We start from the raw sequence: 18,299 nt of genomic DNA on the forward strand, positions 1-18,299 counted from the left end.
ATCAGCCATGCTCATTTGCGCTGTACCTTTTCACAATAGCCCCAGCAGAATGGGCTATTGTCAGAGGCTCTAAATTGCATGACCACGTGGTTTAATGGCCTGAAGTCAAGAAGAGACAAATCGGGTTATTAGAAAACATGTATCAAAATGAAACAAGGGGAGGGGTAAGGACAGATCAAAAATTCCAAGGCCTTTTACCAGTTTGCACAGGGAGAGGGAGGCCAAACACCCAACTAGCAAAAAAATTTTTACCCTTTTGCTGGAATGTTGGGTTTCTAGGTTTCTTTCTCCTAAGCCTAAACCTAAGCCAACTAGTTTAAAGTTTGGGAAATTAACTCTTTCCAGTTTGGAAGATGCATCGGAGGGGAGTGTCCCTGTAGTACTGAGACACAAGTACCTATCAGTGAAGAGAGGACAGAGAAGTAAGAAAAAAAAACAGGGCACCTTTTAAAGGAGTCCCAGGGGTTCAGGATGCATTTGAAAAGGGCAAAACGGCTGTGAATGGCTACCCATCTAGAAAGAGGGGAGCAGGCATCTCTGATTCCCTTCTCTTCCTAGCAGATAGCTGGGGTATATGAGGGAGAGAGGGAAGAGCATCCTCTTACCCTCTTTCATCCTTGCATCCCCGAGTCCTGGCCACCTTGGCAGGTTCTGCCATGAATGCCGAAGCAGCTTTCATCCATGAAGCAGGGAGGGCCTAGAGAATAGGAATTATCCACTCTCACCTGTACCTCTATCTCTTTGATTGTCAGTGCCTTGGAGTTGCCTAGACCTCATTTATGCCATGGATATTACGTGTAGTTTTTAATCCATGAAACAGGAAGTTTGGGGTTGGCTTAATCGGCAGGAATCAGCCATACTCACTTGCGCTGTACCTTTTCACTTCCATTATTGTTTGCCTCTAGATCCCTCAGATCCAGTTTTCTAACCTAGGGATTTGACTCAAAGCTTAGAATTGAGTCTGGGATAAAAATGTGTCTTGGGGGGTTACATGGAATCATAAGCAGAAGGCTAATTTAAAACTGTGAAACTGAGTCCTCCTCCAACAAGGGAGGGGAAAGGGTGTTTTGTGACACATCCAGATAACTGGTAGCTATAGTCATGCTTGCTAAGATTTGGGTACATGGTGTTTGACTTTGGTTAGCTTTCTTGGTCTTTCTCTAAAAGGAAATCTCTAAGTGATGGCCATTCTATTTATTCCAATTGCCTGGCAGGATTTACAGGATAAGTGCTCAGAGCTAGCATATTGATTCAGATTTCTTCATTACCCATCCCTTTTGTTCTTTCTGAGCTGCAGCTGGAGATTGTTGGTTGGTTCACAGGAACAACCAGGGTTAGCCTAAAATGTAAGCAAAAACTTAAAAACAGCTAGTGAGTTTAGAATTTAATGAGAAATACATAAGTTTTGAAACATGATTTCTCTCTCTCCAGTTCTCATTTTTGTTAAAACACAAATCATCATAGGACTGAATGGTTTTCAAAATAGACTTCAGTTTTTTACTTGGCCTGATTATTTGCAAAAAAGTACAGTAAGAATAATTATTCTTATATCAGTTTTTTGGATTGGCTTTGATGGAACTCTGTTCTCCAAGGAATCTTAGAAAAGACCTTTTAAAGCTAAGGCCAGCCATGGATTTATCCTGAAATACCTGTATGATGAGTGATCCTCTCCTCTTAAGGTCCCATAATAAACTTGGAGATTCTAGACCTGTTAGAAAGTGACATTCTTTTTTTTTTTTTTGAGACGAAGTTTCTCTCCTGTTGCCTAGGCTGGAGTACAATGGCATGATCTCAGCTCCTGGCAACCTCCACCTCCCGGGTCCAAGTGATTTTCCTGCCTCAACCTCCTGAGTAGCTGGGATTACAGGCATGTGCCACCATACCCAGCTAACTTTTATATTTTTAGTAGAGACAGTTTTTGCCATGTGGCCAGGCTGGTCTCAAACTCCTGACCTCAGGTGATCCACCCATCTCAGCCTCCCAAAGTACTGGGATAAAAGGTGTCAGTCACTTGCTCAGCCAAAAAGTGACATTCTTTTTTTTTTTTTTTTTTTTTTTGGTGAACATTTAGTTTATTTCCAGGGTAGTGTTTGGTTGGTTGGTGTTTTTTTTTTTTTTTTTTTTTTTTTTAATTTTTTATTGGATTATAGGTTTTGGGGTACATGAGCAGAGCATGCAAGACAGTTGCGTAGGTACACACATGGCAGTGTGCTTTGCTTTTCTTCTCCCCTTCACCCACATTTGGCATTTCTCCCCAGGCTATCCCTCCCCACCTCCCCCTCCCACTGGCCCTCCCCTTTTCCCCCCAATAGACCCCAGTGTTTAGTACTCCCCTTTCTGTGTCCATGTGTTCTCATTTTTCATCACCCACCTATGAGTGAGAATATGCGGTGTTTCATTTTCTGTTCTTGTGTCAGTTTGCTGAGGATGATGTTCTCCAGATTCATCCATGTCCCTACAAACGACACGAACTCATCATTTCTGATTGCTGCATAATATTCCATGGTGTATATGTGCCACATTTTTCCAATCCAGTCTTTTATCAATGGGCATTTGGGTTGATTCCAGGTCTTTGCTATTGTAACCAGTGCTGCAATGAACATTCGTGTACATGTGTCCTTATAGTAGAACAATTTATAGTCTTTTGGATATATACCCAGTAATGGGATTGCTGGGTCAAATGGAATTTCTATTTCTAAGGCCTTGAGGAATCGCCACACTGTCTTCCACAATGGTTGAACTAATTTACACTCCCACCAACAGTGTAAAAGTGTTCCTTTTTCTCCACATCCTCTCCAGCATCTGTTGTCTCCAGATTTTTTAATGATCGCCATTCTAACTGGCGTGAGATGGTATCTCAATGTGGTTTTGATTTGCATCTCTCTGATGACCAGTGACGATGAGCATTTTTTCATATGATTGTTGGCCTCATATATGTCTTCTTTCGTAAAGTATCTGTTCATATCCTTTGCCCACTTTTGAATGGGCTTGTTTGTTTTTTTCCTGTAAATCTGCTTGAGTTGTTTGTAAATTCTGGATATCAGCCCTTTGTCAGATGGGTAGACTGCGAAAATTTTTTCCCATTCTATTGGTTGCCGATCCACTCTAGTGACTGTTTCTTTTGCCGTGCAGAAGCTGTGGAGTTTCATTAGGTCCCATTTGTCTATTTTGGCTTTTGTTGCCAATGCTTTTGGTGTTTTGTTCATGAAGTCCTTGCCTACTCCTATGTCCTGGATGGTTTTGCCTAGATTTCCTTCTAGGGTTTTTATGGTGCCAGGTCTTATGTTTAAGTCTTTAATCCATCTGGAGTTAATTTTAGTGTAAGGTGTCAGGAAGGGGTCCAGTTTCTGCTTTCTGCACATGGCTAGCCAGTTTTCCCAACACCATTTGTTAAACATGGAATCCTTGCCCCATTGCTTGTTTTTGTCAGGTTTATCAAAGATTGTATAGTTGTATGTATGTTGTGTTGCCTCCAGTGCCTCCGTTTTGTTCCATTGGTCTATATCTCTGTTTTGGTACCAGTACCATGCTGTTTTGATTACTGTAGCCTTGTAGTATAGCCTGAAATCCGGCAGTGTGATGCCCCCCGCTGTGTTCTTTTTGCTTAGAATTGACTTGGCTATGCGGGCTCTCTTTTGGTTCCATATGAAGTTCATGGTGGTTTTTTCCAGTTCTGTGAAGAAAGTCAATGGTAGCTTGATGGGGATAGCGTTGATTCTGTAAATTACTTTGGGCAGTATAGCCATTTTCACGATATTAATTCTTCCTAACCATGAACATGGAATGTTTCTCCATCTGTTTGTGTCCTCTCTGATTTCGTTGAGCAGTGGTTTGTAGTTCTCCTTGAAGAGGTCCCTTACGTTCCTTGTGAGTTGTATTCCAAGGTATTTTATTCTTTTTGTAGCAATTGCGAATGGCAGTTCGCTCTTGATTTGGCTTTCTTTAAGTCTGTTATTGGTGTAGACGAATGCTTGTGATTTTTGCACATTGATTCTATATCCTGAGACTTTGCTGAAGTTGTTTATCAGTTTCAGGAGTTTTTGGGCTGAGGCGATGGGGTCTTCTAGGTATACTATCATGTCGTCTGCAAATAGAGACAATTTGGCTTCCACCTTTCCTATTTGAATACCCTTTATTTCTTTTTCTTGCCTGATTGCTCTGGCTAGAACTTCCAGTACTATATTGAATAGGAGTGGTGAGAGAGGGCATCCTTGTCTAGTACCAGATTTCAAAGGGAATGCTTCCAGTTTTTGCCCATTCAGTATGATATTGGCTGTTGGTTTGTCATAAATAGCTTTTATTACTTTGAGATACGTTCCATCGATACCGAGTTTATTGAGGGTTTTTAGCATAAAGGGCTGTTGAATTTTGTCAAATGCCTTCTCTGCGTCAATTGAGATAATCATGTGGTTTTTGTTTCTGGTTCTGTTTATGTGGTGAATTACGTTGATAGACTTGCGTATGTTGAACCAGCCTTGCATCCCTGGGATGAATCCTACTTGATCATGATGAATAAGTTTTTTGATTTGCTGTTGCAATCGGCTTGCCAATATTTTATTGAAGATTTTTGCATCTATGTTCATCATGGATATTGGCCTGAAGTTTTCTTTTCTCGTTGGGTCTCTGCCGGGTTTTGGTATCAGGATGATGTTGGTCTCATAAAATGATTTGGGAAGGATTCCCTCTCAAAAAGTGACATTCTTAACTGACCAAAGGTCAAGAACCCTGCACAGGGACTGCAGAGACAAGAGTATGAGGCCCCTGGGCTTTCATCATCCATTAAGTTGAGATTGACTCCTTAAAGGAAAGCATACCCTTCCAGTCAAAGGCTTGGTAAAATAACCACTTTCTCCAATTGTGTCCTGCCTGCAAAGAAAAATGCATTCTTATTGTACTGATGCAAACAGCTGTATTGCTATAAGTTAAGAATACTCACAGAGAATTTCCAAATTTTGGAGGAACCAGGCAGAGAGAAACAAACATCCTCCAAATTTTGTTCATAGGAGTATACCTTACTGAATTTTTAAAGGTAAATAGTTTGAAATAAGTTTGCTTGACTATGAAAACCCAAACAAGGATCAGCAATATTCCAACCAAAAGTCAAAAAAGGTTGCTTCATCTTTCTGAGTTCAGTCCATTTAGTTAACTCTTGTTTTGCTTGATATGCATGAATGTTTCAGCTCTTCATGAGTTCTGTACTGTTTTCCTTTATTCCAACGTTACAATTTCCAAAGTTGTCAGAAGCCTGTATTTCAGAGCACCTGTTACAGTTCTATAGCTTATTATAAACTGTCTTTTGAAAAGGATTAAAACAGGACAGCAATTGTCTGTGAATAGCAAAAGGTAGTTATAGTTAGAAACACAACTGACAAAAAAGTTTGGTTATCTCCCTGGTTTACAGTAACTTAACACAGCAACTAAGGACTAAGCTCTGATTTTTAACTTGCCCATATTCCTTTCTAAGGGCTCTGGGGTTTCATGCCCTACAAACCATAAATTCTCATCAGATGGGTTTTACTTAACCCTATATATCATGACTTACTTTCCAATCTGACTCTGGCATAAAAAGGGGAAAAAATCAAAATGTTTTATCCCAAAGTAAATTTCCTTGCCATACCTGGAAATTGCCCTGCAAAGTCTCTTGCCTTCTGCTTTTTTCTTGATCTCACTTAACATATACTTTTTGGGTTTTTCTTAGAAGTTCTTATATAGGTATAGCTTTCCAATTTTCTATCTTTTGTAATTTCTTGTTAATATCTGGCCAAGTATTAGTTACAAAATGAAGCTTTAACATCTGTCATTTGAGGGGGGTCTTCTAATTCTTGACCTGCATATTTCCTCATTTGCTCTTTGAGTCTTTGTAGGAATTTTATAGGTCTTTTTATTATCTTTCTAATATTCTAACATTAGGCCTAGAGGACTATTAGGAGAAAACTGTTGCTAGTTTTATTCTTTTCATCTCTTACCTTACTTGGGGTATTTCTCATCTTGATAGTTTTGGGGTGAAGCTTAATTTCCCTTACTGGAAATTTCTTGCCTTTTGGGGTGAGGCTCAATTTCCCCTACTGGAAATTTTTCACCTTCCCTACTATAGGAGGTTTCTGTGAGGCTCAATCTCCCCTAATGGAGATTTTCTCACCTCTTTTTAACTCCAAGACATCCTGACCAAGGAATACTTCACCATCCCCCACAGCTTTTCTTGCCTTGGTGTGTCCTGACCAAGGAATACTTTACCGCCCCCATGGCTTCTCTTGCCTTGATATGTTCCAACAAAGGAATACTTCACCACCCCTGTGGCTTTTCTTACCTTGGTCCTGACCACCAAGGAAATACTTGGTTGCTATTGCGACATTTCTTATCTTGATCTGTGCACAGAGTTACCTGGTTACCCTGGTATGTGATGATCTTTTTTCCCCAAGTTGTTGATCTGTTTTTTCCTGCATTGCTGAGAGTCTGGGTTTATTTATCACAGTGGCTGGGTCTTGATTCCTTACTCCTGAGGCTGCTGCAATGAGGCAGCAGGGTACGCCTCCTCACAGGAGAGGTCTAGACCCTCCCTGAACGAGAATGGGAATTCAAGATGAACCCCCAAATCATTAGAAAGAAACTTTCAGTCCCACAAAAGACATAGCACTTGAATGTAAGTTTCCTCACAAGGCAATTTACTTGTATAGAAAGGTGTGCCTCACAGCTGGAGCAACAATGAGAGCACACCTAAACAAGGGAGGGGAAGGGGTTCTTATTCCTGATGCAGATAGCCCCTACCATTGTGTCATTCCCCTATTGGCTATGGTTGGACCACACAGTCTAAGCTAATTCTGATTGGCTATTTTAAACAGAGCAGGTATATGCGCCGGAGTGGTGGGGCAAGCAGTTTTGGTAGGACAGAGAGTTACAGAACTGGTGACTGAAGATGACTTAGGTCAGAACAGGTAACCAGGGGTGACTCAGAATGGAGTAGGTGACCAAGGGTGACTCAGGACAGAGCAGATAACTAGGATGAGTCAGGACTAAAAATATGTGAGTTAGGAGGGGGATGCACGAGGGGGACGTGTAGTTTTACTCTCCTGTAACCAGGGGAACAGATGTGAACTACTGATTAGAGCTGGCTGAAAGTTAAAACAATTTTAGTTGCCTACTAAACTATTATGTGTCACTTTTGCATACACCCAAACCACAAAAATTTTCTGCTTATTATGAAATTAAAGGAAAATATTTAGTAACAGGATAAAATACCTTGTAATAAAGCCTCGTGGGTATAATACTCCTAGTCATAAGTTGTGATGATAAATATATCTATACATATATACATATTTTTAATTATTTTTCAGAACAATGCCTATGTTTTGTATAGCTAATTGCTATAAGTCTGTAACAGAAACCAAGCTTACAGTAATAGCTCAACACATAAAAGTTAAAAATAAGTCAGTCTTGTAACTTTGCCTTTTGGTTTTATTATTGACCTTTTTTTACTGAAAATAATAATTTTGTAATAATAAATAATGAATGTCTGTCTGCATCCATACCTATATGACCTAGAACAATTAATTGGCTATGTCTTTTGACTCCGAAGGCCCTCAGCTGTAGGGAGTCCTATGGGGGGAAAAAATGACACTGTAGAATTATGACTTCTCCTGTGACAAAACCTTTTTGCTCCCAAATACCAGTATAAGGTGCAACATAAAAGTGGTGGGAAAAATAGATTTGTCTGCTGTTAACAATTCTATAGCAATTTAAACACTAAGGACCAGGTGTTTCTTGCATATCATTTGTAGCCTCCTCAGGATGCTATACCTATAAAGATAAATTGGCCATAAGAGGGATTAAATTTATGAAATTCTATTTAATGTTGGTCCCACAGTTTTCAAATGAGATTTATCATAGGGTTCATATAACCCTTAATAAGGAGGGTAAACACACTGTAAGTCTAATCAAAGAATAAGAATGATGTATGTGGGGGTTTTTCTGGCTGATTGGGTTGTCTATGGCCCTCTGATTCTACTATAACCTTGGACGCCAAAGTCTTCACTATCTTTATTATATTTGTTACTATATTAACATTAGACATTTTCTTGTAAATGTTATGCCAGATACAGTAAAAGGAAAGGCACAATTAAATATGTGGATCATGATAGCTCAGAAAACAGATCTGATCTGGGATTTTTTTGTTGTTGTTTAGAATGAACCCTAGGCCTGACTCCATGTCACTCCTTAAACAATTGGCTATTACATCAGGACAACTATGTCCTCCCCTCATTATCCAAATTGCTAATATGTAAAACTATTACTATCAAACCAGACTACTCTAGGAATGAACCATCCTAGCACTGTGGGACCTTGACAAATGACCATATCAGACAACTCTAGGAATGAGTACCATGGGACCTGCTGCTGTTGGCCTGAATATGCATTCTGTGGAATGCTTTTTGGCCAAGAGTGGGGAATGAGGACTAAGCTCTGATTTTTTTATCTTGTCCAAATTCCTTTCTAAGGAATCTGGTGAGGCATGCCCTACAAATAATAAATTCTTGTAACATGGGTTTTATTTAACCTGTATATCATGACTTACTTTCCAGTCTGACTCTGGCATGAGGGAACAAGTTGAAATGTTTTACCCCAAAATATGTTTCCTTGCCATACCTTGAAATTGCCCTGCAAAGTCTCTTGTGGGAAAAAAATCCACATTCTACAAAGAATTCCTTTCCACTTTGTTTTCCTTCCTTTCTTTCCAGATTCAGGATAATCAATAAGAGCCAGGTACCCTTTTAAGTCTGATATGAAACATTTTACAACCTGCTCTTGCTCTGAAGTCTACTATCTGAGAGATTCCTCTGCACAATAAAACTTGGTCTCCACAATCCTCTGACTTACCCTGAGCATTCCTTTCCATTGATCCCAGGTCTTCAGATAAACTCAACCAATTGTTAACCCGGAAATGTTTTAATTTACCTACAGCCTGGAAGCCTCGCCCAACCCCCACTTTGAGTTTTCCTGCCTTTCTGAACCAAACCAATGTATTTCTTAAATATATTTGATTGATGTCTCATGCCTCCCTAAAAATATATAAAACCAAGCTGTACCCCTGCCACCTTGGGCGCATGTTCTCCTGAGGGCTGTGTCAAAGGCCATGGTCATATTTCCTATTTGGCTCAGAATAAATCTCTGAAAATATTTTATGGAATTTGACTCTTCTCATTGACAGTAGTTTCAATTATCTGTTATAATTCCTAGCATTTTTAACTTTAAGATAAAACTTGGTAAGTTGCTTTAATTGCGTACTAACTGCAGCCAAGGTTTGCTTCTTAATTAAGGGTCTGTTTATTCCCTATGTCCCCAATTGTAAAGCCAGGAAGTCAAATAGTTCTCAAAACCCAAAAAGCGCTTTCTACCCTTAAAACACGTAGCAAATCTTGCATCTGATCTGCAGTTTGCCAGTAATCTTAAGGCTGTTTTTATTTCTCAAAGATTAAAGTCATGTGAACAGAAAGGTCCTACAGATTTTATATTCCCTTTAACAATTACTTGATCCAAGCGCTTGTCTTACTTTGCGACAAATTCATCAGAGCTCTTTCGACAGACATTACACACAGTAGTACACACACAGACACGCAGAAGAAAATCTAGTTGCTGGATGGGGCCGTTTAAGAGACAGGGCTGGGAAAACATACAGATACCAAACCAGAAAGAAACTTATTCCCTAACACAGGATTGCTAAACAAAGCTTTGCCAAGCAGTTACAGGCCATGCCACCAGGATGTAAAAACAATATGGAGGCTTGTAGTATAAACCATACAGACAGGCAAAGCACACCAGATTGGCCACAGCCCAAGACTAGCCCCACAAATCCTTTTTTACAATTAAGCTTTACAGAAAAAATAAACAGTGATCATTAGGGAGAGGGGATCTGGCTTAGCAAAGGGGGAAAATATCTTTAAAGCTTAACTCCTGATGGGGTGGAGAAGGGAAAGAGAAGAGTTTTTAAATATCTGGGGAAGAACTTCTTATTTTTATGCAACTAATTCCTCCACCAGGAAGAAAAGATTAAGCTTAATTACTGTCCAATAGAGTTAACCCCATTAGCCAGGGAAGGGGAAGGCTGCGGCAGCAGGGAGTGGGGATCAGCTGGGCGCTGCTGTTTACCAGGTCCTGAAAAAGGAAGAAAAAGACCAGGTAAAGGTCCCCGACCCCAGGAAGTGACAGGGGGTGATGGTGTGGTTTCCCATAAGCTCAGAAGTCCAAAGAAGAAAAGGCTTAGAAGCCACAGCAAGATGTTTTGTGTTCCCCTTTTAGTCACCACTTCTTGAGTCCCCACTTTGCACACCAAGAATGTTGCAGGACTTTTCCTTAGTGCAGCAGTAAATACTGCCAAACAGTTTTCTAAAGTGTACTAATTTCCACTCCCACAAGCAATGTAGAATAGTTTTTGTTGCTCCACATCCTCATCAACACTTGGCATCCTCAGTGCTTTAATTTTAGCAGTTTAGTGCTATCTCATTGTTGTTTCACTTTATATTTCCCTGATAACTAATAATGTCGAGCACCTTTTTATATGTGGGTTGACCATTTGGATATTCTCTTTTGTGAAGTGTTTAAATCTTTTCACAGATTTTTACAATAAGATTTTAAATCTGTTTTGTTATTGATTTGTGAGAGTTCATTGTATATTCTGGAAATGATATTGTTATACCTGAGCGAGTTGGAAGGAAAGCGCCACACTCTAAGTTCCAATTGAGAGTCCTTTATTGCCAGTGACCAAGAGACGGCAGCTAATGCTCAAAATTCTCTCGGCCCAGAAGAAGGGGCTTGATTCCTTTTTATACCTTGCTTAAGATAGACGAGGGGGAGTCTAGCTGAAGTGGAATTTACAGAAACAGAACAAGCAAGTTAGATAAGGAGGCTGGTAACTAGGAGGCAGGAGGTTCCCATGATTGTTAATTACTAAAGACGGTGTACACAAGCAGTTCTTATGATTGCTGGTTACCAAGGGGGGTATTCAGTACTTGCCATACAATCAAGGGGGGTATTACAATAGCAATTGGGCTTTCCAAGCAGGATATGGTTACAATGGTTATATGCCTCTATAGCTCTAAGTACAGCATGACCCAGCACAGTAGCATGTCCCAGGTATGCACTTAAGGGAGAAATGGTTGGAGGGGTGAGGCAGAGTTTAAGATGGAGTCTGTCTGGCTCTCAGCAAGATGGCATCTGTCAGGCCAACACAGAGTAGGTTAGCACAATACTATATTGTATATATGGACTGGAGGTACCTTCTAATTTATGGCTTGGCTTTTTACTCTTTCAGTGTTGTTTGAGTAAAGATTTAAATTTTAATGGAATTCAACTTAGCAATCTTTTCTTTTGTGATTAATGGTTTCTGTGTTCTTTTCAAGAAATCTTTGCTATCCCAAGTTCATGAAGAATGTTTTCTTGTAGATGCTTTATTGTTTTACCTTTCACATTTATTTCTATGATTATCTTTAGTTTTTATGCATGGTGTGAAGGTTCAAGGTTCAGCGTTTTTCTATATAGATATTGTATTGACCCAGAACCATTTAGTAAAATGACCATCCATTTTCCACTGAATTGAGTAACCTTTCTGTGGTAAATAAGGAGACCATATGTTTGGGGTATGTTTTTGTTTTTCTGTATGGGTACCAACACCACATTATGTTTTTTATATCTGGTAGTTTAAGCTCTCTAGCTTATCTTCTTTAATTTTAAGCTCTCTAGCTTGTCTTAATAGTAAATTAAATTAATTTACTTTTTTAGCTTTTCTTCTGTAGTTATATATAAATTTGAGAATCAGCTTGTCAGTTTCCCACACATACACATATGTCCCATACTGTTGGGATTTTAATTGGTATTGCTCTGAATCTAGAGATAAAACTGAGAACTGACATCTTAATAAATTTAAGTCATGCATTCTAATACTTTTAAGTCATGCATTCTAAGTATTTTGTTTATCCCTTCACTTATTTAGGTCTTTAATTTCTCTCAGGCATGTTTGGTAGATTTTAGTGTTCAGATCTTGAATGAGGTGTTTGGGTTTAATAAAAATGACTATGAATCTGAATTAATAATTGGTAATGTTTATAAAATCTCAAATAATTTTACTATTTTTTAGAGGCTGCAATTGTGTTAAGATCTCTGAGATAGCAATTTCCATATTAGCTAAGCAATATCTAAAAGTATTTAGTATTATAATTTCACTTACTTTACAAATTGTGTTCAAAATGTTTTTTGCAATGTAGTTGCTTCTTACTTTTAAATTTGATTAAATGGTAGGATTATTTAGAATCTAATTTATTTTCTGGTTAAGTATATTAAGATGGTACCCTGTTGCCACACCTGAGGTCTGTGATATATTTCTTAAATAAAGGGGGAACTGGTGAATTGGAAGTTTCAGTTTGGTTTTAAGTAGTTTACCTCCTCTATATCAAAAACTTCTCGCTGGACATGGTGACTCACGCCTGTAATACCAGCACTTTGGGAGGCCAAGATGGGTGGATCACAAGATCAGGAGTCCAAGACCAGCCTGACCAACATGGTGAAACTTTGTCTCTACTAAAAATCCAAAAATTTTGGGGCTTGGTGGTGTGCCAGGCTTGGTGGTATGCACCTGTAGTCTCAGCTACTCAGGAGGCTAAGGCAGGAGAATCGCTTGAACCTGGGAAGTGGAGATTGCAGTGAGCCCATATCGTACCACTGCACTCCAGCATGGTGACAGAATAAGATTCCGTCTCAAAAAACAAACCAAAAAACTTCTAAGTTGTTAAACCCAAACATCAATTTTAAACACAGAGAATTAAAGTTGTGATTGCATGATGCCAAAATATTTAATCAATTTAGTTTGAATTTTTAAACTAAGAGTCTTAACTGTCCAGTAGTACAGTTATCTTGGCATAATTCAAAAATTGGCTGTAATTTTGTCTGAATTAACTAGTAAATTTGCAGAAGCTAACCTGATTCCATTTAAACATATCCTAAGATGTTGAAAAATTGATGTTTGCATATTTGTTACCATATTAGTTTGTAGTGAGTAATATAAAACATGTACATTCACTGAGTTGAGACTATCTTTTATTTCTTTGAATATCACTAAGTGCCTTAGCACAAAAGTAAACTTTCTCAGTGATTTTATCTATTTTTTAAAAGTATAGACTACTTTTATATGGTAGAGGTCTTTGCTTCTTAAATTTTATTTTGGTAACTTCCATGTATGTTCCCTTTAGTTTTAAAAGTTTAGTATCACCCAACACCAAAACTTGAATTAAAGTTGTGATAAAATATAGTAGTAGTTCACTTGTTTTACTATTGTACGTTGAATATGAAAGTTTAATGATGTTAAAACTAGCTTATTTCTAAATGTCAAGGATACATAAAGTGTTCAGATAATAGTTATGTTTTTATCCTCATTTTACAGAAATTTAATAAATGGTTTAATTTATTTCCATTTTATATTAAGTTTCTGACTGTACTGTGTATTTCAAAGTCATTTGAAGAATTTGATAGAAAACATAATGCAAATCTTCTGTGCTTTTTTTTTTCCTTAATAGAAGAGTCATGCCCTATCCTGAGAGTAGAGAGACATCAGCTGACATATGACAATATAAACAAACTTGAAGTTTCAGGTATGCAATATAATCCTTTGCAAAATAATATTTTATGTAAAATTATCACCAGATACTAGATATGGAATACATGTAGGTGAATCTTTGACACTCCAATTTAAGATCATAGCATTAATGTAAAAATGTTAAGAATTATTTTTATTTTTTATTTTTTTGAGACAGAGTCTCACTCTGTCGCTCAGGCTGGAGTGCAGTCATGCAGTATCAGCCTGCTGCAATCTCCACCTTCTGGTCAAGCAGTTCTCCTGCCTCAGCCTCCTGAGTAGCTGGGACTACAAGTGCATGGCTAATTTTTATAATTTTCGTAGAGATGGTGTTTCACCATGTTGGCCAGGCTGGTCTCTAACTCCTGGCTTCAAATGCTTCATTTGCCTTGGCTTTCCACAGTGCTGGGACTGCCGGCATGAGCCACCACACCTGGCCCACAAAAATTTAAGGTAGATGATGTAGAAAAAATTCTGAGAGCAGGATTCTATATGTTTAATCTGTGATCAACAACATCTCAACCTCTTGGAGAAAAAAAGGTTATTTAAAATTATAAAAGTTGTGCCCATTGTAGACATTTTGGAAGAAGAAAAAAAAATTGTGAGAAGGAAGATGTCACCACCCAGATAAAGACAAGATTACCATTTTGGTTATCCTTTTTATCTTTCCTTTTGGTAATCTTTCTATCTCCTTCTTTTCCTCTTCCTCCTCTTCTCTTTCTCTCCACACTCATAATTCTTCCATTCCATTTTTCTTCTCATCAGTATACATTCTTTAAAGCATAATTTTTAAAAAGTCTGCTTAGATTTAAACTGAATGGCTGTACTATTTTAAATCTAATTTTCTTTCTTTAGACATCAGAGCTGCTACAGTGAGTTACACTAATTTTTACTTAAGATAATTCCTAGGGTAAAGGAAATTAAAATTGAGTTTCTTTTGAAATATATTTATGAATTTTTTTTTCCAGAAAAGTAGCTCTATGTTCTATATGGCAAAGTGAATCTCATTCTCTTTTACCCTAAAAGGAGAAAAATATACTCAGGAGGCTGAGGCAGGAGAATTGCCTGAACCCAGGAGGTGGAGGTTGTGGTGAGCCGAGATCGTGCTATTGCACTCCAGCCTGGGTAACAAGAGCGAAAATTCGTCTAAAAAAAATAAAAAAGGAGAAAAATAAAATCAAGACATTTTGCTGATCCCAAGCAGCAAGATTTTATTTGAAGTAGATCAATCAATAGTTAAGGGCAACACAAAATCCTGTTTAGAAATCAACATTTCTATTAGTTTATTAAATTCAATAAAACTGCTGTATTGAATCGTTTGTTACCTTTTACAGGTTTTGATCTAGGAGAGAGATTTTCTTTGAGACGTGCATTTTGTGAAAGTGATAAAACCTGTTTCAAATTGGGAAGTGCACTTCTTATTAGAGACACTATGTAAGTAAAAAAAATATTTTCTTTATGTTTAATAATATGTCATAAATTATTTTCTAAGGAGATTTCAAATAATTTGTTTTAAAAATAAAGTTTCTTAATAGCATCATCCTCACTGGAATGCAGTGGTAAGTGTATTTGTTAATGTATTTGTTGTTTATAAAAATCATTGCAATCTAATCTTTGTTCTACAGTGTAAATACCATTTATACGTACAGAAAAAGGCATGGTCATTAAAGAATAATAATTAAATCCATTTCTGAAGAAATATTGTTATGTTTAAAGTAGATGTTTTAGTTTTTTCAGTGTAAACATTAAAACATAAGGCATTATATAGATTCAGAGCCAAAAGACTGATATTTATTATATATATTTTTGGATTTTCTATGCTTCCTAAGTTAAAATAACAGAATTTAGCTCTTATGTGCTTCTTTCATCTATTCTCCATGTATAGAGTACATGGTAAATAAAAAGCTGTTACGTGCTTTTATTTTTAGTCTTGATACTCATTTAATTTTAAAACAGATTTACCAAAGGTTTCCCTTGTTATTTTTATTTTCTGTTTTCTATGGATACACTCAGAGTTAAAAAAAGAAATCACTTTCCATTCAAATAGTGACAATTTATCAGCAACCTTACAGGGCAACAGTGATTCCCCATATAGCTGGCAATAATTAAAGGATGAATTGATAGTAATTCAGAAAGCTGAGTCATCATACAGCCAGGTAGCACATATGGTCAGGATAATTATTCCTGGAGTCCAAGCTAAATATTCCCATATATGAATATACTGCAATAAAAATCCATCAAAATTCTATTTGGCTTAATATGCAGCACAAATGTTTTTATGTGAAAATATGTATGTATGTTTTCACTTCCTGGGCAGTAGCCTAATATTTAAGACAGACAAGACTGGGACAGTTTCAAAATTTGAATTCTTAAAGGCAAATAGCATTAATCATCTCATTGCCCTTCCTCAGATATTCTGGGTGAATGAGGTTCATAACTCACATTTTCCTTGAGAAAAGTTTCTTTTAAACTTATTTTGTGATACTTTGGTAATTTTCATTTAATGACTGAAATGGTTCCTTAAAAGTAAACTGCTTAATACTTAACAAGAAACAAGAATATTAAGGAAGGAAGGAATTTCAAATCAGGGGATATAATGGGTGATTATTAGGTGGGACACTTCAGCAGATGTAGCTGTATGGGTGTGTGCTACAGCGGCCGCTGTTTAGGTGGTCTCATAAGCAGGCATTAAACTCTCAGGGCACAGCAATTCCATGCTTAAGTATGCATATGTCATAAAGAAAAAATGAGAGGCACAATATTTCTTACGTGTATATTCTCTCCCACTGTCTTCTTTTGGATTTAAACCCCTGTAATTCTGGTCAGATGGCAAAACGATTGGAGTGAAACTTTTTAAAATTCATTGGACTACCTGTGAGAAGACTACAGCTAATTTTAAGTAGCTACGTTGGAAAACTTGCTGCCACATTTAGACAATGCTATTTTTTCTATGAATTCATGTGATAAATATTAGGCATGACTTGGAATTTGTTTTCTGAATTTTGGGTTCTAATTCACTGCCCAATCCATGGGTAATAAATGTAAGTGAATTTGCTGGTTCTTTGGAGTAGAACCCTGGTACCTCCACTAAAGGAAACCAGGGAGTGTCTGGTTTAGCTGACCAGCGAGTGTCAAGTAGCTTGGCTCATTTCCACTTACATTTCACTTGTTGAGCCAAGTATGCTAGGATGCTTCTCTTGCATGATGCCATTTCGATTTTTCAATGAGACTGGAGTAAAGTTGCAGCTGTTTATATATTTGTAAATAAGCTGCTTTGCAGAGTCAGCATGGGAAAAGGCAGATACTATGTTATATGGAAAATGCGGATACTTTCTGTGCCTGAGCTCGCTTTTATTTTTCTGGCATATCCCAGGTGAGATTCATGAGAGGAGAGGCTAATAAGTATGTTGGTCTGATACCTGTTAGGCATACTCAATGCCTTGAAGCTTGCTTAATGTAAAAATCCCAAAGATTGCTTTTGCAGGGCTTACCAGATAAACATCTGTCAGGTCCAGGACACAGGTACTAACAAGGGTAAATCATGAGCCTCAGGCAAAATACAAGTCACCATTTATCCCTGGATAACAGTGCGGTAACCAAGGGCTTCTGCCCTGGGCAATAGTACTACACCTAATCAGCTCCCCATGGTTCTTTTTGGTCCTGTACCCATGCTAAAGTTATAGGGTAGCTATGATAGCCCACACAGACAACATATATCTTCCCTGGAGGATGGTCTCTTCCTCAGCCATTCTCCTACAACTCAGCCATTCTCCTACCAATGGTTAATTGTGGAGGTCACACTTTAAATATCCAAGGAATAACTTATAAATTATACCTCAGACTCTCCCCACAAGGGCCACAATAGCCAACCATCTACAGTGAGGGGCTTGGAGGGTCCAGGGCCAACACCAGGTTTTTGTTGTTGTTGTTGTTTTCCTACCTTTAGGGGCATTGGGGCAGGCACTAACAGATTTCTGTTCATCCCTGTACCTGGTTGGAGAAGGTCATCCTTCCTCTAATAGATCTGGCCACATGGCCTGTCCCTACATGGGTCAGTGACTAACTAGCTAATTCTGTAACTTTCAGGTAATCAACCACAGGTTAAACCCCGATAAACTGCCCAGTATTGGTGCAGATTACCACAGGTGTCACCTCTTTGATCATCACTATGTACACTGCCTTGAGTTCAACTTATTAACTACTTTATCTACACTTGGTTTTAAACCATATGGTGTCAGTATTAGGCTGGACTCTCGCAACAATGAAGGCAGCAGCAGTATTCTCGCTAGACCTATCTGTATACCATGCCCATCAAGAATGGCAGGGGTGCCTCAGGCTCCATAGCCTCACCTTGCATTAGGACTATAGACTTCAAGACCTCTTGTAACTCTGCTGCTAAGGGACTTGTACTCAGTGTACCTCACTGCTGCAAGTAAGTGCCCCACTTTGCTAAAGTGGATGTCTGCACCGTCTTTATCCAGGGGGTGCTTACCTATGAGCGTACCCACCCCACTCATGGATAAGTCATCTGCATGATGATTGTAGTCTGTTCTACCATGCTTTTATGAGCCTGAAGGGCAGCATAGGCAGTTACCAATTGCTTCCCAGTATGGGGATTGTTATTCAGGAATGCACCCATCCCACTATTAGTAACTGCTTCTCTGTTAGCAAAGACCGGAGCTCA

At 38.2% G+C, this 18,299-nt stretch overlaps 1 protein-coding gene across 9 annotated transcripts in view; it reads left to right on the forward strand.

Annotated features, from left to right (window-relative positions):
* COL19A1 (collagen type XIX alpha 1 chain) overlaps positions 1 to 18,299 on the forward strand; it is a 359,940-nt gene that overhangs the window by 27,150 nt on the left and 314,491 nt on the right. For all 9 annotated transcript variants that reach the window (XM_017971197.4, XM_017971198.4, XM_017971199.4 and 6 more), the window contains exons 3-4: positions 13,557 to 13,631; positions 14,950 to 15,049. In XM_017971197.4, the coding sequence (XP_017826686.3) occupies positions 13,557 to 13,631; positions 14,950 to 15,049 (175 nt within the window). The remainder of the gene's footprint in view (positions 1 to 13,556; positions 13,632 to 14,949; positions 15,050 to 18,299) is intronic.

The sequence above is a fragment of the Callithrix jacchus genome, chromosome 4 (assembly GCF_049354715.1).
Source record: "Callithrix jacchus isolate 240 chromosome 4, calJac240_pri, whole genome shotgun sequence".
Classification (NCBI taxonomy): Eukaryota; Metazoa; Chordata; class Mammalia; order Primates; family Cebidae; genus Callithrix; species Callithrix jacchus.